General features: G+C 41.4%; 3 protein-coding genes and 2 long non-coding RNA genes across 9 annotated transcripts; 3 read left to right on the forward strand and 2 right to left on the reverse strand.

Moving 5' to 3' along the window:
• Positions 1–7: 7 nt before the first annotated feature.
• Positions 8–13,871, forward strand: git1 (G protein-coupled receptor kinase interacting ArfGAP 1). Of its 3 annotated transcripts, XM_037267147.1 has the most exons (21): positions 8–159; positions 2,139–2,272; positions 2,613–2,725; positions 2,863–2,968; positions 3,340–3,426; positions 3,512–3,642; positions 3,720–3,814; positions 3,881–3,923; positions 4,407–4,433; positions 4,920–4,968; positions 5,047–5,119; positions 5,593–5,690; positions 6,247–6,358; positions 6,567–6,691; positions 7,627–7,779; positions 8,973–9,320; positions 10,286–10,360; positions 10,692–10,768; positions 10,932–11,105; positions 11,180–11,243; positions 11,314–13,871. In XM_037267147.1, the coding sequence occupies exons 1-21, from the start codon at positions 108–110 to the stop codon at positions 11,527–11,529; spliced, it is 2,352 nt and encodes a 783-aa protein (XP_037123042.1). In that variant the 5' UTR covers positions 8–107; the 3' UTR covers positions 11,530–13,871. The 3 variants fall into 3 exon arrangements, with proteins under 3 accessions (XP_037123042.1, XP_037123044.1, XP_037123043.1); XM_037267149.1 differs by lacking the exon at positions 8,973–9,320; XM_037267148.1 differs by lacking the exon at positions 4,407–4,433.
• On the reverse strand, positions 13,605–17,043 carry tp53i13 (tumor protein p53 inducible protein 13). Its single transcript, XM_037267158.1, has 9 exons — positions 16,897–17,043; positions 16,734–16,814; positions 16,282–16,317; positions 16,154–16,212; positions 15,866–15,944; positions 15,592–15,720; positions 15,334–15,522; positions 14,462–15,260; positions 13,605–14,328 (listed from the first exon to the last, which is right to left on the reverse strand). Exons 1-9 carry the CDS (start codon positions 16,993–16,995, stop codon positions 14,222–14,224), a joined length of 1,578 nt encoding a protein of 525 aa, XP_037123053.1. The 5' UTR covers positions 16,996–17,043; the 3' UTR covers positions 13,605–14,221.
• LOC119132160 lies at positions 14,620–18,228 on the forward strand. The gene is made up of 4 exons (XR_005099801.1): positions 14,620–14,735; positions 14,832–15,723; positions 16,625–18,043; positions 18,132–18,228. It is a non-coding gene; the product is annotated as an uncharacterized LOC119132160 (long non-coding RNA).
• A 26-nt stretch (positions 18,229–18,254) lies between these two features.
• Positions 18,255–26,054, forward strand: LOC119132155 (uncharacterized G-patch domain protein DDB_G0278987-like). 3 transcript variants are annotated; one of them, XM_037267154.1, is made up of 20 exons: positions 18,255–18,382; positions 18,820–18,962; positions 19,047–19,151; positions 19,751–19,816; positions 20,810–20,909; positions 21,013–21,053; positions 21,168–21,221; positions 21,883–21,987; positions 22,091–22,186; positions 22,300–22,437; positions 22,752–22,782; positions 22,864–22,907; positions 22,985–23,027; positions 23,108–23,217; positions 23,289–23,378; positions 23,470–23,577; positions 24,922–25,014; positions 25,104–25,187; positions 25,354–25,467; positions 25,593–26,054. In XM_037267154.1, the coding sequence occupies exons 1-20, from the start codon at positions 18,361–18,363 to the stop codon at positions 25,926–25,928; spliced, it is 1,923 nt and encodes a 640-aa protein (XP_037123049.1). In that variant the 5' UTR covers positions 18,255–18,360; the 3' UTR covers positions 25,929–26,054. The 3 variants fall into 3 exon arrangements, with proteins under 3 accessions (XP_037123049.1, XP_037123050.1, XP_037123052.1); XM_037267155.1 differs by having other exon boundaries at positions 18,274–18,382; positions 22,867–22,907; XM_037267157.1 differs by lacking the exons at positions 24,922–25,014; positions 25,104–25,187; positions 25,354–25,467; positions 25,593–26,054 and adding an exon at positions 24,139–24,273 and having other exon boundaries at positions 18,274–18,382.
• On the reverse strand, positions 23,482–24,383 carry LOC119132158. Its single transcript, XR_005099800.1, has 2 exons — positions 24,300–24,383; positions 23,482–24,178 (listed from the first exon to the last, which is right to left on the reverse strand). It is a non-coding gene; the product is annotated as an uncharacterized LOC119132158 (long non-coding RNA).
• Positions 26,055–26,230: the final 176 nt, after the last annotated feature.

The following is a 26,230-nucleotide window of genomic DNA, read 5'->3' on the forward strand; positions in this document are numbered from 1 at the left end:
CCGCATCGGCTGACGGCAGACGTCGCGCTTGTGGCTCGAGGGGGGGGAAAGGGCGAACTAGCACATCATCGCCGACATCCACCTCTCGATTTTCAGACACTTCCGATATGTCAAGAAAGCTACAGCGGACGGAGATCTGCGCTGACTGCAGTGCGCCAGGTAAAAAATCCAAACACAAGGGAAACGGTGACCCGCACAATACTTCAGGAGGGCGACGCGCCGGGGCGAAAGGAGCCGAGATCGGGCGCTGTTTCTGCGGCTGGACAGATTAGGAAAACGGCCAGTGCGCCGAAGCGTCGCTTAGGCCTTCCATATTGAGCGAAAATAGGCGTGTTTTGAAACGCCGAGCATCGCTAGCTCATTGAAGCTAACCATTGTCGCATTTTAGAAGACAGACTTGGGTGTTTCTTTGGCAAGGTCGAATGCGAAAGTTGTGCAGTGGAGGATTTAGATCGTTTTTTTTTGTTCCGGATAGGTTTGTTTTGGTTTTTCTGGGCTTAAACACACGAGCAGTAGCTGAGCTCGTGAACTGCCGAATTTCAACATTTGTGCTGATCCTTTGAATTAAATTCCAGGCTAGCACATCGGAAATACGTCAACGTTCCTTATTACGCCGTGTTATGACTTTATTCGGAATTTGCAGCACTCGATTGTAATGTTTTCAATCGTTTCTTAGTCATAGTTGCTAGTTGAGCTAACGCAGTAGCCAAGCTCGCTAGCCAACTTTGGCTAAATGACAAGTTTTGCCCAAGATGTTACAGTTTATGCGTGAACTGTCAATTATATGGAAGAGTATTAAGCAGTTTATTATTTAATGATTGGTAACGCTTAATCAAAATAAGTCAGAGTTTGATTGCAACACATCATGAACGTCAATGGCAATATTTACGTTCTGTCCCATCTGGAAGAAAAAGAAAAGCAACAGCGACATTTATTTGCATTTCACCATGACTGCTCAGTGGTCAAGTATTGACTCTGGGTCATAATCATCGGCGCTTGTGTGTGTTTTGCCAGCATTCATTCATGTGCACATGCATTAAACAACAGCTGCTCATTCCTCGCCGATGCCTCTTATTTAGTGCGTGTATTCAAAGCTGTCACAATAGTTTTATTGCCCTTCTCCTCAGTGCTTGCTGGATACAACTTGCTACTTTTTTTTATTACTTACCTCAGCATCTTGCTGCTCTCCATCTCAGTAAACTAACAGGCACTTTTGAATGTCCGTGAAGTGAAGGCAGCAGTGAGTAAAGTGTAATGCAATTATATACAGTGTATAAAAGATGTGTAGATCGTAAATATCAAATTCTCAAATACAAAAAAGATGTAAATAAGTGTCCTGACATGACAATTCTTAATCCGCTGCACATAGTTGTTCATTGCATACTGTTTCTAATCTTGAAATTATTTGTGGGGAGAAAATTTAGACTTTTCTGCTTCTCTTCTCATGTTCTTCTGTAAACAACATCAGAAAAAGTATTGTTGTATTCACACACACGCACACACGCTTAATCCTTTGATACTTTAGTAATTGAAATAAGGTCAAGTGGGGTAAGCTGGCGGCCGGCAATCACGCATTAAAGCAGTTTTGGTGTCCAAATGTTTGAGGACATTTAAGGCCCTATCAAAAACAAATGCGATATTTGGTCAAAGCACAATTTAATGTGTTTCTTTTGCTTGGTGTTTTAAAATTCAAATATATTTTGAAGTTTTATAATGTATAACTGCATTATGAAATGTGTGTTTGTCCATAATTTGCAGGAGCAATTGATTTGTGTCATGCCACACAGCCACCATTTTGCAGTCTGTATTTTGTAGTATAACTTGGATCATCAAATGATGCATTATTTTAGCGCCATTAATGCCTTGAGCTCAGGCATGTTTTTATCCCAGCTTGAATTTGGCATAATGTAGCCTAAATCGTAGATGTGGGTGGGTGTGCTCTACCCCTTGCCCCAAAGTCAGCATCGAAATGGCTCCAGCTCATCTTCAACTCTGCTGAGGATAAGCGGCCCAGAAAATTGATGGATGGATGGATGCACTGTACATAGTTGCTTTTAAAGAAGGATCAAAAGCTTTTTGTCATTGTCACAAAAAACATGTTTACAAAGTCCATCAAACCATATGTTGTTGTGTTTCAGACCCGGGCTGGACCAGTATCAACCGAGGGGTACTGATCTGCGATGAATGCTGTTCAGTCCACCGCAGTTTAGGCCGCCATATCTCCATAGTCAAGCACCTGAGGCACAGCGGATGGCCGCCTGCATTAATGCAGGTGAGTGAGCAACCATACAGCGATGGGGGGATGGAAAAGCCATGGATGACTTTTTCCAGAATATGATTAAATTCATTATGTCCCTCTCAGAGTTGGCCGGTGAGTAATTTGTAAAAATAACAGACACACAATAGCAGACTCTTAGTTGACTGCAAATCATTTTAAAAATATTTCCTTTACAATCATGAATAATACTTTCCTATTAGCCAGGGCTTTGGTGCCATCTTTTGATTTTAGAGGATGTTAAAGAAAAGCAAAAAAAATTACAAATAGGGTTATGGCAGGTCAGTTTGCTTCTGCTATTAACGTATGAACTGCCCCCGCTTGTTTATTTGTTCAGATGGTTCAAACGTTGGCCGGCAATGGTGCCAACTCCATATGGGAACACAGTCTACTGGATCCCGCTCAGGTACAGAGCGGTCGAAGGAAACCCAACCCACAGGACAAAGTCCAGTAAGCATACTACTTTAACTACTAGCGTGTTGTCATCCCACAAAACGTTCAATCAATAGCTTTCATTTACAAAAGCGTAAAAAAATATGATTGTAATCTTGTATTATCACCATCCTCACGAAATGCCTTTGATACAGTACCACAAAGTCAGAGTTCATCAGAGCCAAATACCAGATGCTGGCCTTTGTGCACAAGCTACCCTGTCGCGATGATGACGGCGTGACCACCAAGGACCTCAGCAAGGTGAGAGCACAACTGCCATCCCTTGACAAATCATCTTCATCATAGAAATTGGACTCAGCCATACGTTTGAATTACATGCGTAAGCACAGAGGATGTTTAATTTGCAGACATCAGTGGGTGGTCGCACACCTAACACAGGAACACATAGATAGCTGTGCACACATGCAAAGCGGCTTAATAAAACCCTTATGGCATCATGTAAAATGAATGACAAAGCAGGATGCAATAATGGCTTGTGTTGCAGTGGAGCTGCACTGGGCCAATAAGAAGGACGGATGTTTGTTTCTATCTCAACCTCATGTTTAATCGCCCCCTCCCGTGTCCTTTTCTCCCTCCCTGGATTCCTCTGCCTTTCATTGTTTTCCTATCAGCAACTTCACTCAAGTGTGCGAACGGGGAGTTTAGAGACGTGTCTTCGGCTGCTGTCCCTCGGCGCTCAGGCCAACTTCTTTCATCCGGTATGCAAATCGCACACGGGACTTGTTAAACTGATTGCTTTACTTTAGGCTTGTCTTGACACTCTGTCTCCGCGACCTTCCCCAGGAGAAGGGCACTACGCCTCTCCATGTGGCAGCCAAGGCAGGGCAGATTTTACAAGCGGAGTTATTGGTGGTGTACGGCGCCGATCCAGGAGCACCTGATATCAATGGGCGCACACCCATGGACTATGCGAGGTAAAGCCTGCTAGAAAAGAGTCTTAACTCTTATTAAATGTATTCCAGAAGTAATTTGAGCCTGTTGTGTGTTTTAGGCAGGCGGGCCACATCGAGTTAGCAGAGCGACTGGTCGAATGTCAGTACGAGTTGACGGACAGGCTGGCTTTCTACCTGTGTGGCCGACGCCCAGGTAATCCTCTCTGTTGCTGCACTAAAGTGACGAGTACAATTGTATTGATATGCTTTTACCCTTCAGATCACAAGAATGGCCATTATATCATCCCTCAAATGGCAGACAGGTATGGACCATAAAATTGATGTTTTATACGATAAGCCTATTTATGCATGGTTGGTATTACGTAGCCTTGAGATGGATGTAGTTTGATGTAGTTTACTACTGTGACCAGCAGGTGGCACCACATCATATTTTGGCCCCCCTTTACAATAGTAAATGACTAAGTGAATGCGCTGGCGGTTCCAGGTCAAGATTTAGTCTGTGTTTAAATATTTAATTTTCATCATTTAGATATAATGGCTAAAAATGCATCATAAAAAAAAATCACAGTGGATGCTGAAGGAAACATCTCAAGCATACTGCAAAATCATTTTGTTGCCAAAAAGAATTTTTTTGTCGGGCCTGCATCTCAGATCACTCCATCTGGTGAATGGTACTTGCGGATGATAAAATTTGAAGACGGTTTTCCGCCCTTCTTTCTGTCAATTTCTTTCTTTTGCTCACTCGTTTTCTGTTCTCTCCATTTTGCTTCGCTCGGTGGAGCCAGAGCTCGTCCTAAGTGCCCGACACAGAGGTATCTTTACTTCCTTGTTCCTCTTTCCCTCCGCCCACCCCCCCCAGAATTTCTCCTCATTTTAACCACTGTTTCTGCAAACCCTATCAATTGTACATTCCCAAAGCGGTTTCACAGTGGGAAGAAAATCATTCCGATTTAATGTCTCACCACTAGCAAAAGAAGCAGCAGACTAACGAGGGTTCATTAATAAAATAGCAAGGCAACAGCTTGGCAACTTTTGGCTGCCCAGCTGTAGCTTTCACCACCTCAGTTTCATCCTCCCTCGGAGACGGTAAATCCATCCCAATCCAAATGTGCTTGCTATCTCGTCTCCCCACTTTTTTTTATTATTTTTTTTTTATCTCTTACTCATCTCTCCTTATCGACATGTTGTCCAACATCTCTCCACCATGTTCAGCACCCTCCCTCCCACTGTGTATCTACTCGGAGGTGTATTAGCAGTGCTGTTCCTTTTACTTTTATAATTTTTAATTTTCTTTTTAGTTTGGACCTCTCAGAACTGGCAAAGGCGGCCAAGAAGAAGCTCCAAGCGGTAAGTTCTTCTTAATGGTTTAATTTTTATTTTTTTTCCAATGCATTTAATATATGTGTTTGTCTGCTTGCCTGACAGCTTAATAATCGTCTGTTTGAGGAGCTTGCGATGGACGTCTATGATGAAGTGGATCGCAGAGAAAATGACGCAGGTGAGCCACGTCCCCTGAAGGTGGAAGAAATAAAGTAGCTGTCGCCTGTTGACCTTTACCGAGTGGTTGTTTGAATTGAACAGTGATTGATTAAAAAAAACAAGTAGAGTTCGTAGACGGTGAGGAGAAACTCAAGTTTGGAGGGAAGGCAAAAATGTGAGGGAGGAGGAACAGGGTGGGAGGTGGAGAGACTGCCTCAAATGATTCTGGTCTCTCCTCTTCTGCACTTCCTTCTTTTCCTCCTCTCTTGAGAAGTAGCAGTCAAATTAGCTCTTTTACTAATATACCAGAGGTAAGTGGCAAGGGCGAGCGCGCACACACACGCACATTCACAAGGACGCAATTGTGCATGTTGCAAAATGTGTTTTTGTAGTACATAGCTGTGTTTGACGATTTGGCAGTCTAAGATACATCCAAGACCTTGTTACTTAACCACAGACATTTATTTTTGGTCCTCTTGCTTGTGTCTCGAGTGTGGCTTACCACGCAGAATCACAGTACTCTGGTTACGGAGCGAAGCGCTGTGCCTTTCTTACCAGTCAATCCCGAATATTCTGCCACACGAAACCAGGTAAACCAACACACTTTTATTGTATGCATGAGAAACAGAATGCACACGGGGGAAACACAATAAAGTGATAAAATAAAATAAAAAAAATGCAGGCGGGAGTTTCTTTTTTTTTTGTATGAGTGTGAAATGGACAGCTGTGAGAAAATGTGGCGCTGCAACCGCTCGCTCTGTGTAATCATGTTATGCTGTTTATCTTGTCATGAAAAGTTCACCGCTATGAGAAAAAGAACACATACTAGAAAAATGTTTCCAATCTTACGCCAGTGTAAGCTTTTTTCTTTTCGTTCAAATGCATGCTCTTCCTCATATTTCTGTATCTGCACACTCACGATGGCCTGTGCGTTTGTGTGCGTTCCAAATGTTCAGCGTGACTGTATTTTTCCACAGCACATGGTGTTGGACCACACTAGTTTAAGTGTGTGAACCATTAGCTTTCAGATGGATTTTTATGCCATGAATCCAGTGATAGCTAATAGATTTGAGCAGAATTTTAATTCGGTCTGAGTGCTCAACATTTTTGTTTTAATCCATTTCTTCCATTTTCTCTCTCCCTCAGGGCCGTCAGAAACTCGCACGTTTCAATGCTCGGGAGTTTGCTACTCTCATCATTGACATCCTAAGTGATGCCAAAAGGCGACAGCAGGGGAAAGGTCTCAGCAGTCCAACTGGTGAGAAAGTGATGGGAGGGTTGCACAGACAAAAGTTAGGCCATACGCAAACTTTTTATAGGTGAAACTGTATGTGTAACTGCTCGCCCCTCCCCTCTCTGCTCTAAGCGATCTCAGCGAGCAGCGTATTGTGCCCATCTTCGAAATCCCGATGAAGTCCTGATTTATTGAACTGTACATAATTGATGTGATGTGTTTTCCCCTCCAGATCCATCGGACCTAGGATTTGATGACGACCAACATGACTATGATAGTGTAGCCTCGGACGAAGATACAGACAGCGAGCTGACCACCCAAAATAACAACAACGCACAGCGCAACAACCGTGCAAAGGTAACCCCCACTTGAACAAAAACGCATTTCCGACTCAAAATATCACAAATTAGCCAAAAAGCTTATTCGTGGTTACTTCCATGGCTGCTTGTCCCAGCGTGCTACACAGGGAGTGGCCTCTGTGAGCGGTGCCACATAGCTCCTGAGTGACATCACCAGCCACATTCGGGGTCCCGTCAGAGAGGCATTGTTCATGTACAGTACAGAGCGAGAGGAAGGGGAAAAACTGACTTGAGTGGCTCTTGCATAGCGCAGAAATGCGGCAGTAATAAAAAAAAAAAAAGATTGTGCTAGACCAGGAAATACACTGAATTCCTTATCAAGTTTCTTTCAAAAGTCCCTACTTAAAATGTACACAACGTGTACTGTATGCTACATTTCATATAACAACGACTTGGAATAATGCTGTATTCAGTAAATTAAGTTCATTAGTTTGCAATTATACTGGCTATATCATAAACGGCATACATGGAATATTTGTGTTGGACCACTTTTAGGAGTACTATCGAACTGCCTGTTCTAAAGTCACAGGAAGTGGGTGGTGGTGGTGAGGGGGTTGCATAAAGAGCAAGAACCAAAGCTCTTCTTTGTGTGTGCACATGTGTTTTTTTTTTTTTTTTTTGGGGGGACATTAGGCAGCTGTACAGCTCAAGCGTTTTCACACCGCTAAGCTCTGTTCTTATGAGAGACCATCTTAAAGTGAATTCAGAGATATGCACTCATCTTTTTGCCATGTCAAATTTTGAAGATGCATTTTCACTTTACATGGACTTTAAAGCTGCAAACGTATGCCTATGCTTGCACTCGGCACAAAAACAAAGCGTACAATGAAAAGGCAGTCATTTGAAAAGATGCATGTATGAATGAGTAAGAAACAATGAACACCGAAGAAATGTGTTGATCCTCATTGGTGCCTTTCTGCATCCTCCCACCAGAGTATGGACTCATCTGATTTGTCCGACGGGCCCATCACTCTACAGGAGTACCTGGAGGTAAAGAAAGCCCTGGCCTCCTCGGAAGCCAAGGTGCAGCAGCTGATGAAGGTCAACAACAACCTCAGTGAGGAACTCAGGCGGCTTCAGAAAGAGGTAGGAATTGGAAAGGGGCCGTGAATTTACTGTACATTTCAGAACAACAGGGAATACAGTTCAGGACATCGTTTTTTTTTATTATTTAAAAGAGAAGCCCTTGAGAAATAACTGAAAAGGAGAGGTTCTAACGACTTTTGGGCCTATTCTTAGATTTTATTTTACACATATTAAAACAGACAGGGTGTGATATATTCCAACAGAATTGTGACCGTTTTCTGCCAATGCAATTTCCTGCACAATGTCGATAGGTGAAATTTCTCATTGTATTATCTGAGGCTGCATCGTATTCATTCACGTTTGCTTGACTCCATTAGCGTTTGGGCGCATCATATTTTTAGGCACAGTATCAAAGTCTATTTTCATCTATTTTTATAGATAAGGTGCTCCGGGGTGGTAAGGTGCAATATTTTCATGAAGCATTGCATGTTAAATGGGAAAGTCTAATTGGTATATTCGTCTTGGTTGACAAGTCAATGCACTCCAAGAATGTGTGTCCTTGAGCATTATGTCATATGTGTGTGCTATGTGTTGCAAAAACGTTGGTGTGTATATATTTCTTAATTGAAGGAATATCATTTACGGACGTCAACGCTCGTTAGCATGCCATTGGAATCTTGCACTGACTTTAGCTTTTAAAACAGTGCGTGCGTCTTGTATTTACATATACAATATGTGTTTTTGTGATGTGGGGTTATTTTTTGTTTAAAACTCAAATTGGGGTGTCATTAAATGGCTTAACGCACGCTTGGGTATATTTAGGGTATTTTCACGTCAGGAACGTTTCCTTCAATTAGAATGTTTTTAAGATTGAGAGTAGAAAAGATTGAAATTAAATTTTTTACATTTTGATTAACGGACCAGCCCTACTGACAACTCCTATACCTAATAGTCTCATCTGATTTCTCAGTTTTTTTATTATAATTTTTGGAGACACCCGTCCTTCCCCAAAACCTGGTCGCCCCCGTCTCATCATGTAACATGTCAGCGTAACGTGTCATTGCCACACATCCGTCCCTCCCCCTACTGATATCAGTTAATACTTGAAGTCCTTTGCATCCCTTTACTGTACCTGTGCTTACGAATGTTTGTCTTGACGATTTAGTTGACACCCCCCCCTCCTTCCCTTCAACCTCCCCATTTGCCTCCTCCATCCTCTGGTCCCTTCCTGATCCCTCCCTCCTGTTATGTAGATCACACGGATGCAGACAGAGAACAGTGCGTTGCGGGGTGGCCAGCACGCTGTGGGGCCAGTGGGCCATGGGGTCGGGGGCCACGGTGGAGGAGGAGGAGCGGGAACCTGCTGGCCGGGTGGTGGGATGCGAGGCGTGATTGGTGGGGGTCTGACCGTATTGGGGAAAGGAGTTGATCACTCCGGGCTGACAGTGCCCTCCTCAGCCACCTCTCAGTCCCATTCCCATCGGAGAGACCGCCAGGCCTTCTCCATGTATGAGCCCGGGGCTGCCCCCAACCCCACGGCCCATGGTCCCCCAGCCCTGGACTCCCTGGCGGCCCGCCTGCAACCCCTCAACACACCCAGCGTAAGTTAGACCTCTCCCTTCCTTCTGGAGGCCCGAATTGGCTCTCCTAGGCCTGATTGACGGGCTAGCGGTCAAATTCCTATCTTACCATTTCTCTTTGAATCATTCTCTTTCTGCACTCCCACTTCTCATCCTTCTCTTTCAGAGACACCACTGTGTGCGTGTTCCCCCATTCAGCAATAAAACGGAAACACTCAAAATAACTGCATTGTATCTTTTAGTCGGGGTACTTGCAATAAGTGCTATCTGAATGAGAAAGATGGAAAATACGAAATGTCTCTGTTTGTCTGGTGCCTCGTAACACCAGCGATGCTCCTTCCTCTCCTGCACACTTTGGCATTCATTTCAACTCCCTCGCTGCGAGTTAGCTCTTTCAAATTAAAGCTGATTAACAGTACAGTGTCCAAAAATAGCCACAATATTCTGAAGATTATACACATACAGTGTACAGGCAGCCATTTTCTAGACCCGATCGGTCAGCTCGTCCGGCATCAATCAGTGATGGCCATATCGCCCAAAAAAACTGACCTTGTTTGTCTTTCTGTCTGCCTCCTCACCTGTCTGTCTCATGCTCACTGCAGTGCAGCCATGCATCCTGCGGATGTAAGCATTCTGTCTGTCATTGTTTGCTTTGCCATTCATCTTCACACTGTGCTTGCCCTCTGCTTCTGATGTGCTCTAGCACTGGGGAACATCAATGTCGTGTAGTCAGTTTTGGACAGTTTTGTCGATAGCGTCTGCACAATCTTTGAATAGTGAGAAGAGTTACCGTTAGGTCTGCTGTGTTGATTACAATCAAAGCGGCTCTTGCTGATGCTTCATCCTTTTTTCTGCTTTCTTTCACCCCCCTCCATCAATATCAATTTCCTTCCCTCTCTACTAATCTTCTACCCATTATTTTGTCCATTGCTGTCATGCCATCCCTCTCTTCCTGTATCCATCCCTATGCTCCCCTCTGTTTACAGGTAAGGAAGGGTAGTACAGGTGGCTCGTACGGAGGTCAACATTTGTCTGGATCTTCAGAGATGGGCCGGTATATGGTGAGTTCTTCAAGTTGGCATGGATGATACCACAAGTAAAAAAAAAAAAAAACAATGGTGACGCTATCTCATTTAACATTCCTTTATTTAATTTCACGCTCACTTTGATTATAATGCTTCATCAGTGTCTGGCCCGCTTAGTCTTATGCTGAATTGGTGTGTTTTAATTTTTTGGATGGTCGCCTTGAAACTGTAAAACTAATTGTAAGTGAGCAATTCCAATTGATCAATAATTAAAGAGTAATTCCAATTCCAAACAATCTTCACATGGGAGCGATGAGAGGCTTAACGAGGTGAATGATAATGACGCCCATTGTGTGTCCTTCCCCAGATTTCCAAATCGGATAAGCATGGCAGCGGTACTGACAGCGACTACGACAACACGCAAACGTACGATCCCTCGATAAGGTCAGACTCACCGCATGTCGCTCGCTGCGTGCAGAAAATTAGGTGTGGTGTGAATTGTTATTCATGTGCGTCTCTCACCCAAAGTCGGTTCTCAACTTTGAGGACAAGCAATGTAGGATTGATGGATGCCCCAAGGTGTTGACAATTATGTTGCTATTTTTAGCATGGGTCGCAGTAGCGAGGAGGAGGGACATGGGGGGGCCGAAGAGGGAGGCAGGGAAATGTACGATCCAGACCCCACCTTGCCGTGCACGGAAGACGTCATACTTAAGACTGAGCAAGTGACCAAGAACATCCAGGAGCTTCTCCGGGCAGCTCAGGAGTTTAAACATGACAGGTGAGATGCCAAAAGCCCAAAATGAGTGCTGCTTTAATTGTATTTCGACATTCAAATCAAATTATTTTCCTCAGCTTTGTACCGTGTTCTGAGAAGATCCACTCTGCTGTCACTGAGATGGCCTCACTCTTTCCGAAGGTAAGTTAAATAATGATGTTCAATTCAACACGGGGAAGTTCAAACTTTTTGTGCTCTTGTCTTTGTGAAGCGGCCAGCCCTGGATGCGGTCCACTGTTCGCTCCGCCTGTTGGCCTCCAGCGCCTCACGCTTGCAGGTGGAGTGTCGCAAGGCAGCGCCCTCGGAGCCGGGCGCTCCCGCCGTGGACTATCAGCTCCTCACTCAGCAGGTCATCCAGTGCGCTTACGACATAGCCAAGGCCGCCAAGCAGTTGGTCACCATCACCACCCGTGAGAAGAAACAGTGACACAATTGAGAGAAGATGGGGGGACCGGGTCCGCGCAAAAAAGGATCAACAGGAACGGGGGGAGGTCCAATGTGATCACGGGAAGAAGCGGGCAAAGAGAAGTTGGACTATGCATGGGAAGGAGTCAGATGGAAATGTTAAATGAGCACAGAGAGGGAGCAGGTGGAGGACGACGAGCCGCTGAAAGCGATGTGTAAGATAAATGGCTTCACGTGGGACGCCGACAAGGAAGCAAGATGGTGCTGATGTACAGTCAAGCGCATCCCCGTATGTTGCCACTTTATTTATTCCCCCGATGTGGTTCCGCATCCCACCTTCAGCTCAATCACCTGGACCAACAACATCAACTTTGACAGCCCGTCTTTTGCTCTCCGTGTCCGGATTAATGGATCCCCCACTCCACAGCTCACACGTCGCCCTCTCTGGTTTGGCTCCCGCAAAGGCGTTCCAGCCTGTTGTGGAGGTCCATCACGGCATGTTCTGGCATATTTCTTTCTTCGTTCCCCCATTTTGAACAGGCCGATTTGGGATGCGTCTACATCTCTTAAGACTTACAAAAAAACACTTAACACTGGAATAATTGTGATGTATTGTGTTGCTTATTTTTTAATGATATTTTTACTGATGTGTTATGTTTGTCACGGTCTCGCGTATGATTCTCATTTAGTGACGCAGGGAGACGTTGTTCAACTTCTCATTGGGATTTAGTTTAACAAACAATCTGTGAACAGTCCTGGGAATTTCTCGAGCGTTCTTTTGGAGTTGCTCCTTTAGACAGCCACTCAACAGCCGAGGGGTTTACCAGGTGCCAAAGCGTTTGGATGGAACGGTCAGACCAAAAACCCCTTGGCCTTGTTTTATGACAGGACCTGAATCAGACCTCAACTGTCTTTTAATGTTCATTTATTTGTATGTTTGTTTTTTTTCCTCTTACAATTTGCCTCATTTTATCGCTCCAGTGAAATCATCTCAGAATTAGCCATTGTGTCGAATGTTGCAGTTCAGCAATCCGGAACACCATCCGAAGATATGTTTGTGCTTGTTAATGATTTTGTTTTCCAATTATTTTTAGCTGCCTGGTGAGCACAATCAAGCCCTGTTTATTTGATTGTGTTCTTAATTCTCTGTCATTGTGCCGATTTGGGCCGACGGCATTGTGAACACAGATAGTTGGCCTCGGATAGGTGACAGAACTGCTCGGACTGTGCCAAATAGTGCAGAATCGAACAAGCCTGCTGGTTTCTCATCCTCAAAACACGCAGTTTGACAAAAACATTTTACCTCCCATTCAGCACTTTGAAGAAATTGGCCACCTTCAGCAGCACTTGAGTCAACTTTTTTCAAATTGATAGTTTGATTCGCTCACATCTGTCGCATGCCTCCGTAGCTGAGGGCTGATTGTTTGCCATGCCCTAAAAAAAAAAAAAGACTCTTGCAATGTATCATTGCTTGATATTGAATGCCTTTGCACATGATCATCTCTCGTTTGACTGGCTGTAATTGAAATAATTCAAAGCTTCTTCCATCATTCAACTTTTAGACTAGTCGTACATACTTATATATGAACATCTATATTTTCATGCTATATTTTATATTAAGCTACATGTTAGGGTGGTGTCTGTGACATATTTATGTCTTGTTTGCCCAAGTGCGCTTTAGGCTATGAAAGCTATTCACCAAGCATCCAGTACAATTTGGCCTTGTGAGTGTGCTGCAAGATGGAGCTAGCTGCTAGCTTGTGCCGTTAGTTGCACTATTTTTCCAAGCACCAACGGGATGAAGTCACATGTGACGCACTCTCCTTAAGGTCATACTTCAAGTGCATTTAGGTGCTCGATGCAAGGGCTGCCATATGTGCGGTGGAATAGGAAAAGGTCTGAAGCACGCTTGGGCTTAGCACTACAAGTCATCTCAGAATGACGAGGGAGGGAGAGGTCCAATAAAATGCACATGGAACCTCTCTCCGTCCCTCGTTTAGTGGACGCCGAGTCTTGTGTGAATGTTAACTGCTTTAGTCATCGTGCCCAGCACACTTTCATTTCTCCATCTGCTTACACTTTTAAACACCCCAATGGTCATCGGCTGGACCAAGCCTTCCATCAGCCTGTGATTTTATTTGAGCCTAGCCCAATGCTGAAGCACCGGCCGTCGTGCACTGTGGCGTTGCTGTCCTTGTGCCGTCACCCCCACGGGCATACGTTTTGGGAGATGGGTGACGGGAGCGTTGTCTTTTAACAGAAAAACACTAAAAAATGTATAAATGTAGAGACAGAGAACAATGAATAAGGTCAGTCGTAACGGAAACTCATAAGCTGTACATTTGTAATAAAATAATAAAACAAGTTAATTGTCCACGTTTTGGCTGCTTTCTTTTCAACTATTGTGCAAAAGTCACAGGAGTGAACCTTAAAAGATTACTAATTTACCCAAATAGGCCTCTGTTATGTCTGTTTCTGTTACTTAACACACATGATGAGCTTTCTAATGTAAGAAATACACTATTATTAGTTGGTGCACTATTTGAACAGCAAATGTTTATAATATGAAATACACAACTTTGAAATTTTCAGACTGCTGTGGTAGGGCTGTTAAAAAAATATATTGTCCCTTTATAAAATGCACCTCAAACTAAAAGGTTAAAATGTACACAATCTTGAACAAGTTCCTCAAACACGGTGGTTCCTTCATTCAGCTACATGTACTCTTCCGAGCTCGAGGAACTGGGCAGGAGAGCACACTCTTGTCTTCGGCCTCTCTTCCGCCTCCTCTTTGCAATTTGCAGCCTTCTTTGAATAACGTCTAGAAGACAAAAATCCAAAATAACAGTTTAGGCCAATATGTGATGAGTCATAATTATGCTCCAGACAGTTACTATTGAAATGAAATACTATTCAAAAATGTTGAGGCTCTTTTTGATTGTAGCTTGACCAACCTGCCACGCTGTCATAGTCTTGCTGTGGGTCGTGCCAGTACAGACTGGGCATGGTCCTCCAGTGGCGGTAGAGGCGCGTGTGCAAAACAGACAGTGTGAGGAGAACCAGCAGGAAGCCCAGAGCCCCCGCAGCCCACACCGCGTCATTCGACCTGCGGGTCCTCGCCAAGCCGCCGCTCACCAGCGTGGCTCGGCCTTCGGAGTCCTTGACGCATTCACACTGTTGTCCTGCTGCGCAAGTGTCACAGTTGTCGGTGTCAGTCCCCCGCCCTGGGTGAGTGTGATTTGGAGGTGCTGACTCATCTTGCCCCTTTGTGTCACTTTCCTGCGCCAACTCTCTCGCTTTCAAATCTACCACTTCATTTTCCAGTGCTTGTCCTTCTGCAGTGGAGCTGTGTTTAGCTGCAGGCCGACGTCTATCAGTCTCGGGGACCTGTACCATCTTCTGCATAGTTCCTGACACCTTAGACCCCAACTGTGTTGCAGATCTGGATGACAAATCCTGATTTTGAGATGCAGCTTTCCTCAGATCAGACAGATTTGTACGAGTTGCATCCACTAGAGAATGTATCCGTGGTTCACGTGTGTTGCTGTTTTTCAGGTATGTCAAAACATGAGACACTTGAGATGTTCCATTTGTTTTTGTGTCATCATTAGGTGGGATCGCAGCCCTTTCCTGCCTCGATTGCCCTTGTAGGTCTTGCCTGTTTCTGGTCCTTGGGGTGGGACCTTTCTCGGCCTCGATCCCTCCTTTAAACCATGATGAGATTATCTGCTCACAGCATTGCCTCACAGTCTCCTGCGGATTTGCATAAACAGATGCTTACAAACATCTCCCTGAGGTAAAGAAAAAAAAAAGGTTAGACTCAAACCTTGGTCTTTGTATGACGTCCCTCTCGACGTGTGTGTTCATGTTGCTCTGTAGCGCGTGTCAACAGGAAGTTGTAGTTGCCACTGATGTGACTACTCGAGGTCGTCGTGCTCTGCAGCCAATGGCAAACATCTGAAGAAGCCGCAGTGGAAAGTTCCAACGTTCTCCCCCAAGACACCAAGGCTACAGGCTGAATACACACATAATACAGAATTGTTCTTCCATGAATTGCAAACTCTAACCTTGGATCACCTCTTACCATGGATTTGCTGAGCTGTGGGTGAGGAGTGATGATGTAGTCGAGAAGACATGAGCGGGCAAGGATGGACACCAACGGACGCTCGCTGAAGGCTGCGCAGGGATGGTAGAGCAATATGGCAGCTCCTTGCTGGTAAATACACAAAAAACACAAATATGAGATCAAATACAAAAACAATGATGATTTACAAACTGTCCATCATACAATAAGCCAACTTTTTCATCTTGGAATAGATTAGCTGAGGGAAAGTCACTTGAGGTTGGAAGTTACTCACATGCAGGTTATTAAGCCACCGTTGAGGAGGACAGTACAAGTACTCTCCACTCTGTACTCCGACTGGCCTGAACGCACCGCTGCGACACACAAAAAAATTGTGCACGTATGCTAAGAAACCACTGGATGACACATTAGAGCAGAATATCAATCCCTAGTTATGAATATTTTATTTATTAAGCGCTCGGAGGATATGAAAACCGTGAAGCAGATGTGCTAACTATTAAGCACCACACTGTTGTCTTTATTTGGATGATCAAACTCAATTGTAAGAATAAAATACAATTACCTATTGGGGATGCTGTGGTGGTAAGAAATTGGCTCATTTATGCAGACCGGCCTGGGAAGCTGTTAAAAAAAAGGTGGTCACACATAGCCCTTTTCGTAGGATGTCGGTTTTAACAGCACTTTGCTCACCTCGAGATCATACACTGTGGTGACACTGGAGAACCTCTGTGAGGAGCAAAGAATGAAAAAGAGCTAAACAATTGGGACAGCATCATGGAAGGGGTTTGACACAATTAGGACTCTCATCATGTGGACTCTTCATTAGGAGCACGTGCACCCATCCGTTTATAAAACAATTGATCATTTTAGGGTGTGCTGCAGCCTATCCCAGCTGATTTTGGGTGGGAGGCGGGGCTTGTGTACCCCAAACGCTCAAAACGATGCATTTTCCAAGCGTTGCATGAAATATGTCAAGGAATAATGTATGACCAAGCTTCTCTGGTTTGGTCACTTAATGCTGTGCACATGTCAGCATAACAGCTGGATTAAAAGTGGGTCGATTGGTCATGCCTGGTATGCAGGTGAGAAAGATGTCAAGCATGCAAAGGTACAGATTGAAGAGCTGCTGTATCCATGGTTACCTGAGTGGAGTTTAACCAAGCAGCGGGAGCAGGACAGCTCCAGTCGATGGCATCTGCAGGTAGATCCCTTTCCACAAGCAACTATACAAACATCAAATATGAGATGTCAATCGGTGCAACAAGCATCATCTTTGGAAAATATAATAACAAAACAAATCTGAACCTTTCCATTATCACAATCTGGCCTCAGATAATCGCAGAAGACGTGTCGGCCAAAACAGAACCACAGTGCGGCCAGCACGGACATCGTGTGGCTCGGCATGCTGAGTCGTAAGTCATCAGGGTGCAAGAAAGAACGCCATGAAGTCAGGCTACTGCAGCTATGAAAATAAAATGAAAGCAAGTTTTGGAACCTCGAAACACATGCAAAAGATTGGTGCAATTAAACAGACAAACAAAAAAATCAATGTACCGTGCTGATCTCGTCAACTCTATTTATCTGTTTCAGGCGGTGGGCGACATTCTTCTACTTTGTAAGCCATACAAAGAGAAGTATTTTGAATGACAGCGTCACCAATTCCGAAAAAAAAAATCACGATTGCAAAGTCAAAACGGAAGTACGATTATCCTTTCAACGTAAAATACAATGCTCCTAAACTATATATATTTTAACATTATTATGCATGATATTAATGTTTTATGAAACTAAAATTAGTTAGCACAATGTTCAAGTACATTTGATGGAATCAATCGAATTCCTGTTTTATGATTATCATATTTGCTTTTTACTCTGAAAATATGCTTGCAATTTTGGAGTCTCCGTTGTTGATCTTGACAACTCCGTCTTTTTTTCATTTGTTATTACATATTTACATCCGTTTACTTGGCTCCTCATGCATCATTTATAACCCGTAGAAATTACGTCATTTTCTTGATATACTTCATCTTTGAGACGCTCTTGCAATTAATAAAATAACACAAGCCCCATAAATGTCGCATATGTTTTATGGGATCGTTTTGGAGCCACTTTAAGATTTTGATCGTTTGTATACGAATAAATAAACATATAATTATATTTCATCCAACTTTCGTGCAGGAACTGCATTTCCAGATTTGATGCAGAACTTGAAACATCCGCTACGAGGCGCAACAACATCAGTTTGTGAGCTTTGTTTGAGACCACCGGATCCTCCAAACTAGTCCAAGACTTGCGTGTTTATCTCCTCAAATGAGTAATGTTGTGCTTGAATAGTTAAGAAACCAATCTGTATTGTTTTGTCAACTGAATAGGTGGCATTTCCTGTTGCAGACAGCTATAATCTTGTCACTACGACTACGGGTAGTGGAACAAGCATTACCTGTTGGCACAGGTAAACGTTTTTTTACGGTTTTCAAAATAAAGGAACACACATCATTTTATACGTAAAACGCACACCAATAATATTTTTATCTGTACAGGAAATACAGTCACGAGTATATATGGTATTATCCGTGGTATATTAACTTTCTTGATAATTAAACAATAATAATTGGTCAAATGTTGATTTATTTTGAAATTTCTCTTAGCACTCCCAACTTAACACATACTTATATGACCCAGCCCTATCTTTCATGCTGTCTCCTCACAAATAAACCTGGAAGGGTGTGTTTGGGAGGCTTCCTCGGCAGAGGAGAAAGGTGGACGTAAATGGAGTTCCCTCTCACTGAAGGTTAGCTGATTCCAATGACATTATTTTATCTACAAGTATTTTTAGCTCATACATACTACACGCTCAAGAAACATAAAACCTCTGTTTTTCAAATGAGTTTGTGCCTATTTCAGAATTTCACAGGACATTGGGCAATTCTTCTTGCGAGGGGTGGGGCACTGCTGATTATTCTCATAATGTAATAAAGTCATTGTTGAGGTTTATTGCAAATGGCATAAGGTAGTTTTTCTCGTTCCACACAACAGTTTGTTGAGTTTAGCATTAAATAACTTAATAATAGATGTTGTTTATGCTTGTTATAAGAACAGCTCTCAAATTAGTCATTAAATAGAAGCACTGTTTGTTAATTCTACATGTGAACAATTGAAAATGTTCATTTCAGAGTGCATGCAAATTCGTTTTGATGTAATATGTATGACCTATTTTTTGAACAATAGCTCCTGGTGGAGCTGCAAGTGTAGAGGAACCAGCAGCCCTCCCACCCGGTCGTTTGGGGTCTCTCACAGAGGAAATAGAGCCGGTAGAAATACAATCGTGTGCCGATGACAGGAGTCAACCAATAGAAACTACAGATTGCCAGGTAAGTAACAATTCAGAGTCACTCTATCTGCTCTTTTGCCAATTGAAGAACAGTGAGAAGAAGTATGTGACTTTTTGTCGCCAGGTACCATACTCATATGATAGTTCTTCATCATCCTCAGACAGTGAGGATGAAGGCAAGAAGGAAAAGAAGAAGAAGAAACTAAAGAAGAGGAAGAAGAAAAAGAAGGTATTTCTTTATTACTTTTATCAATATTAAGTGTTTATGGGAAATCTTCGTAGGATTATACGTCAATTTTTCAGTGACGGTGGGGTGCAGTTTTGAGATCATCGTCAATGAATAACTGCATCTCAAAAACCTAAAAAAATCAAACAAAAATAAATTATTGTAATACAATGGAAATGATGTGATGTAAATTTGAAATAAATTACCTTAAACGGTTGATAAAAATATTACAATATATCCAATCAAAGTGTAATCATGGCTTTTAGAATGAGAATCTATTTTACAAGGCAGCAAATGAGGCCTTTTATGTCGTCTTCAGGGTGTGTCGTGCCTGGGAAGAAGTAAATACATGCCTGGCTGCACTGCACTAAACTGGTCAGGCATGTGATTAATGTGTTTTGTAGAAAGTAGACCAAGTGCACTTTGTGATAGGTACAATAGGCTGCCTTCATAGCTACAATGGGTGGACATGTGCCCGGTCGTGTGTTTAAAGAGCCCTTCCCTGTTTACGCTAGATAGCAAAGACAACAATCTCATTTACATGAATGAAGGCCCAAATAAATAAACCTGTTCAGAAAAAAGATACCACTCTCTTCCTGCAGGATTCCAGTTCTTCATCTTCCTCCTCTTCCTCATCGTCCAGCAGCTCTTCAGACAGTGATAGTGAGGTAAGTTCGATCAAGTGCGTGTCCAAATATTGCTTCAGCATGTCTACCACTAGACGTTGTCGTCACACGATTTCCCCTCCAGCCAAGTCAGCAAGAACGTCTTTGCAAAAATCATTTCAAAATCCTCCAGCTTTCATTTTATGCACATTTAATTCAAACTGAGTGAACATGTGTGCTTTGTTGATGACCTATTAAATTTCCAAATTTGCCTTCAGCTCATGATCCACACTTGGGCTTTTGGTGAGTGTAAAAAAACTTGGTAGTAAGTAAAGTTTGCTAGAAGAGTATTTCAGCAGCAACCTTTTTAAAGTTGAAAACTTTTTGACAACTTTATTTTTTTTTTTTAAATAGGTGATCTCTTAATTTAAGGCAGTTTGCACTAGGGAAACAAGTTAAAAACAAAGATCGCCACCTCAAGCATTTGGGTGCAAGCTGCAAGACTTAAAAAAAAAAAAATTGCATTCCATTCGGTAGTACTGCCTCAAGCTTTGGACTTAGAGAAAGTAGGTGGAGGCACTAAGGAAGTATATGATTGAAGGCACACCCATTTGGAATGTACAACACAGACATGTTGTAACAATGAATTGATTTCCATTCTTTTTATTTTTGTTTTACCACCCCAGAATGAACAAAAACAATTTTATGCAGTTGGAGCGACTACATTTTTGCTATTTCTAATTTCATACAAAAAATGTCAGTAATTGAACCTTTATTTTTCCAGTAAGTAACATCTGACTGTGATATTATCATGATGGGTGAAGCAAGGATAAGAATGACTTGTTTAACCAGTTGTTAGCGTAGTCAACATAATAATTCAGCACTTCAACACCTGACAATGCTTTCAGTACTCCATTTTAAAAAAAAAAATAGTATTATTGTAATACACCAATCATAATGTCATAATTACGATATGAAATCACACAATTGTACTGCCTCTGTGTAGAACACTTTCTCTAGCTAGATAAATAATTGTAACACATTATTATCTTGAAGGATGACAAGAAAAAGAAAAAGAAGAAGAAGAAAAAGGAGAAGACGAAGAAAAAAGTGGTGCCTGAGTACATGTGGGACAGGTTGATCATAGCACCGACTGGTAGGTGAAATTATTTCTCCTGGGAGATTCATATATGGAGGAAAACGTAAGTGTTGATGGTTCGGCTGAACTGGTTGATCCATATTGTTGTGTGTTTATTTAGATGAACACATGCAACTTCCTGGGGACCCGGAGTTAAAGCGGGTGAGAGATGAATGCCATTTCATTTGAAATATTCCCATTTTAAGCCTCCAGATCTACCTTTCTAGATAATTATGAATATATCTCATCACATCAGTTTCCTCTGGGTTGTTTCAGGTTTCTGATGAGGACAATGACAGGAAAGAGAAGGATAAGATGAAAAAGAACAAGGTAAATCCACGCATGCCATGCTGGCGTAATGCTGTCGATGGCAGATTTTCATAAAATGTTTAAGCGTTTGTGTCATGTAAACTTCTGCATACGCTTGCATCACTGCTGGAAAACTACTTGAATGGCTTCAGACACACTTCTTTCAGTTTGTCACACTTGGAAATCCAAATTCACAGTTAATTCACATCTGGTGTGCCTCAGGGTTCTGTATTAGGCCCCAAGTGTTTTCTTACTTTTTAATGATGATTAAATTAATAATAATTAATGATCATGATCATAAATAGCAGCTGAAAAATGTGCCTTGATAATCCAAAATGGGATTTTTAACTAGATGGCATTACAGTCACTGGTAATAATGTAGGGATAGATGTCTCTGAAAATATAAAAATGTTCCCACCATAAAAGGAGCCCTTTACTTTGATTAGCTTTGTGTAATATATTTTATTTCATGGGTTAACCCTAACCTTAACCTTATGTTTTTATGTGTAATTTTTGTTGACAAACAATAAATTAATGTTTTTGTCAATGAAATTTCAAGATATAATGAGAACATGTGCATAATGTAGATCAATATAAAAACGTCGTTAGTACAAATAAAAAAAAGAAACTCGTATTAAGACAACTGTTCCATTGAAATGGCTTTTCCACCCTCGCTTCACAGGATTCCTCTTCATCTGACAGCTCAGACAGCGATGAAAAGAAGAAGAAAAAGAAGGACAAGAAGAAGAAAAAAGACAAAAAGAAGAAAAAGAAGAAAGACAAAAAGGTACAGCTATGCCAAATAATGCCGTTATGTTTTTGGGAAAAAAAACATTCATTATAAAAAATAGTGTTGTCAGCAATTCATGTTTCCTTCTTTTACTTCACAGGATTCCTCATCCTCGTCATCTGACAGTTCTTCCTCTGATAGTGATGATGAAAAGAAAAAGAAGAAGAAAAAGAAAAAGAAGAAGAAGAAAAAGAAGGTGCTGTAATTACAATATGTGTAACTGAGTTTTATTCATCTCCTTTCTAAATCATGGAAATAAATGAAAATCTAGGCTTGACGCTAATTGTTAAACTTTCGCTTCTTTCATAGGATTCCAGTTCCTCCTCTTCCTCCTCCTCCTCTTCTTCTTCCTCCTCTTCTTCCTCCTCCTCTTCTTCCTCCTCTTCCTCCTCCTCTGACAGTGATGACAAGAAAAAGAAAAAGAAGAAAAAGAAAAAAAAGGAAAAGGTATGTTAACCATGTTTGTGAAATTACTCATACTGATAATATAATTTGTAAGTATATTACATAAAATATATTGCATAAAATGCTGGAGGGGCTACATAGATTTCTGAGGGGCTTTATTACCTTTTCCAGACTGTTCCAGTAATAGAACTCATTAACTTCACATTATTTTTATTTAATATGGAGTCATAATTACATCCATATTGCAATTACAACATTTTACAAAACAGTGAAGTATGAACAGACACCAATAAAAATGTAATGATGCAGACAAAATCCAAGACAGGAGTGAAAAAAATCTTGACTTTTATTCACAGGATGAAGCGCAAGAATCACTTTTATCAGCAGGTGAGTGTGACACATTTATTTTTAATACTAACAATCAATACAACCAAACATATTTGTTTATGTTCATATTGATGTTTTCCACAGGAGTTGAAGATGCGTCGAAAGATAACATTTATGATGACAAGGTGACAAACTCACATGAACATTATGTACAATATGTCACTCGCTTAAAAATCAGATAATTTTTTTTTTTTTTCAATAGTATAAAGCAGCAGAAGATCCGTCTATAACTTCCCTACCGGGTGGTAAGTGTGATGTTCAACATGTCAAGGAGCAGTTCAAATTTTTGTATGGGTCAGGGGTATCATTCGAACTCTTTAAGCAGCGGCGTTCCCGGGTGGTATCGAGGAAGGCCACCTAAGTGATGATGAGGGAGAGGGAGAGGATGGGTTGGAGCCAAAGAAAAAAAAGCAGCTGAAGAAGAAGAAGCAAAAGGTGATCATAGTGTTGATGAAAAGAGCAAAATAATCAAATGAGCCTCATGCTGATTTTTTTTTTTTCAATAGGATTCTGGTTCATCTTCGGACAGTGATGATGATGAAAAAGACAAGAAGAAAAAGAAAAAGAAGAAGAAGAAGAAGAAGAAGAAAAAGAAGGTACGGTATAAAAGAAAAGTTTGGTCAAAAGAGTAAACTGATTGTTACTGATTACTGTCAATAAATAATTTGTGTCTAATTTCATGTTTAGGATTCTTCCAGCTCCTCCTCTTCTTCGTCTTCTGATAGCTCTTCCTCAGAAAGTGATGATGACAAAAAGAAGAAAAAGAAGAAGAAAAAGAAGAAGAAGAAAAAGAAGGTGCGTTATCCCTCTTGTATTGACTTTATTTTATTTATTGTGAGTTGGTTTATTATACGTACTTATTATACTTAAACTGTATTAACAGGACTCCAGTTCTTCTTCTTCTTCTTCATCGTCATCATCTTCTGACAGTGATGATGACAAGAAGAAAAAGAAGAAAAAGAAAAAGAAGAAGAAAAAGAAGAAGGTTTGCATTTGTACCTCTTGTATTATCCAATACAGTATTTAATTCTGCGGTCCCAATTTTCTGACATCTTCCATGACCTACATAAATTGGATGCATTATTATTATTATTATTATTATGATTATTATTATTATGTAATGACTTGTGTTTGTTCCTAAAAATTGTCTTAACAGGACTCCAGTTCTTCTTCCTCCTCTTCCTCATCTGATAGTGATGATGAAAAGAAAAAGAAGAAGAAAGTGAAGAAGAAGAAAAAGAAGAAGAAGAAGAAGAAGAAGGTTTGTTATTTTTCCTTTGTTGCTTGTGTAATCCAGTAATCTATTTGTGCAGTCAGGTATCAGTGTTTTGTATTATTCTCCCAATCTCTGAATAGGACTCCAGTTCTTCCTCTTCCTCCTCCTCCTCTTCTTCATCTGACAGTGATGATGACAAGAAGAAAAAGAAAAAGAAGAAGAAAAAGAAGAAGGTAAATAAAAATACATTATTCTATTAATATTTTTTGTCTAGAATAGTTTACATATCCAGTATATTTACAGCAGATTTTCATCATAATGTTACTCTCCCAATCTCTGAACAGGACTCCAGCTCTTCCTCCTCCTCCTCCTCATCCTCCTCTTCTTCATCTGACAGTGATGATGATAAGAAGAAAAAGAAGAAGAAGAAGAAAAAGAAGAAGAAGGTAAATTCATTATACTATTAATATAGTTGTCTAGAATGTTTTTCAATATACAGTATATTTGCAGCAGATTTTGATCATAATGTGGATTTTTGTTGTTTTTCCTTTGTCATTAGAAGGCCAGCTCCTCCTCCTCTTCCTCCTCCTCTTCTGATAGTGACAGCGACAAGGTCAGTAAATGCGCTATTCACCATTACATTGACTTTTTTTTCTGAACTTAAATGGCGAATCATTTCTTTAGAAAAAGAAGAAAAAAGATAAAAAGAAGAAGAAAAAGAAGGAAAAGAAGAAAAAGGTGAAAAAAATACATTACACTACAGTCACTTAATTAGGTACAACTGTACAAACTAATATGAGAGCAAAGCCGTTCCAATTTAATAAAACGGAATTAAAAAGTCTTCATTTGTATTTTTGCTATAGTAATCTTAGATTGTATGTACCCATTCTGTAGATGCTAAATATAAATGATTTTCTGTGCAGGATTCTTCCTCATCTAGTGATTCTTCTAGTGATGATGAGAAAAAGAAGAAAAAGAAGAAAAAGGACAAGAAGAAAAAGAAGGACAAGAAAAAAGTGAGACTGCCAATAAATTTCAAACATTTGTTTTATGTAAATTGGGCGGGCTACAGTGCGCTAACCAAATTGTTGCATTTGCATCTAAGCACTCAGATTGTTCTGGTAGTGATGAGAAGAAAAAGAAGAAAGACAAGAAGAAGAAAAAGAAGAAGGACAAGAAGAAGAAAAAGGTGGGTTCATTGAGTATCAATGGTTCACTCACCTGATGTTGTCTCCATACAGTATGTGCTGTGATTGCAATGAATGGACAGACAGATGGACGGATTGATGGAAGGATAATTCAGTGGGTGTGTAAAGATTATGTTTATTTTTTACAATCTGTGGCATGCGTTTCAGGATTCAAGCTCCAGTTCTTCAAGTTCCAGTTCTTCTAGTTCCAGTTCCTCAAGTTCCAGCGGCAGTGACAAGGAAAACAAAAAGGCCAAAAAAGACAAGAAGAAAAAAGAGAAGGCAAGTCATGGGAACATGTATGACTTTGAAGGAGCCATATCATGCTAAATCAACTTTTGGAAACTTTTAGCTAAGTTGAAACGCTAACCACCCCCCATCATAGCGTCCTCCTTTTTTCATTGCAGAAAATTCCTGGTGCTGAGCAAAGCGCCAATCCACAAATACCACCAGAGCCAGGTGCGAGTGGATCCTCGGCATTTAGCAGAACCATTAAGCCCGGTGGCGCTCCCGTCATCACTTATCCATTGCTTCCCTCCAAACCCCTTGTAAATCCTCTGGCTCCCCCTCTCTCCAATCCACCCGTGACCACAACTGCCGGCGGAGATCGGCCACCCATTCGCAGACCCTTAAGCCCCATGGAGTCATTGATGGGGAGTACGTACCGATTTAGGGACGCAGGGACCCGTTCCACCCCGCACTTCAACGCCACTGATCTATACAGAAGGAGGTCTTACAAGTGATGAAATGTCAAAACAATTCAATCAAAGGAAATGTGGATTTGGTGAGGAATGATTGTGTCGTTGGAAAAAAAAGATGATTTTTATGTAAGGGATAATTGCCTCAGGGAATAAAACAACAACATTGTATTTTGTGTACCTTGTCTATGATTATTATTAAGTAGAGCACTGTACAAACAGTGTATGGGTTCAGATTCATCAACAACTCAACTTCTTTATCTGACATTTCTTAACAGTTAGATGAAAAGAAGAAAAAGGTAGTGATTGATATGTGCTTCATGGATGTAAAAAAAAAAAAAAAAAAA

The sequence above is a fragment of the Syngnathus acus genome, chromosome 13, assembly GCF_901709675.1.
Source record: "Syngnathus acus chromosome 13, fSynAcu1.2, whole genome shotgun sequence".
Classification (NCBI taxonomy): Eukaryota; Metazoa; Chordata; class Actinopteri; order Syngnathiformes; family Syngnathidae; genus Syngnathus; species Syngnathus acus.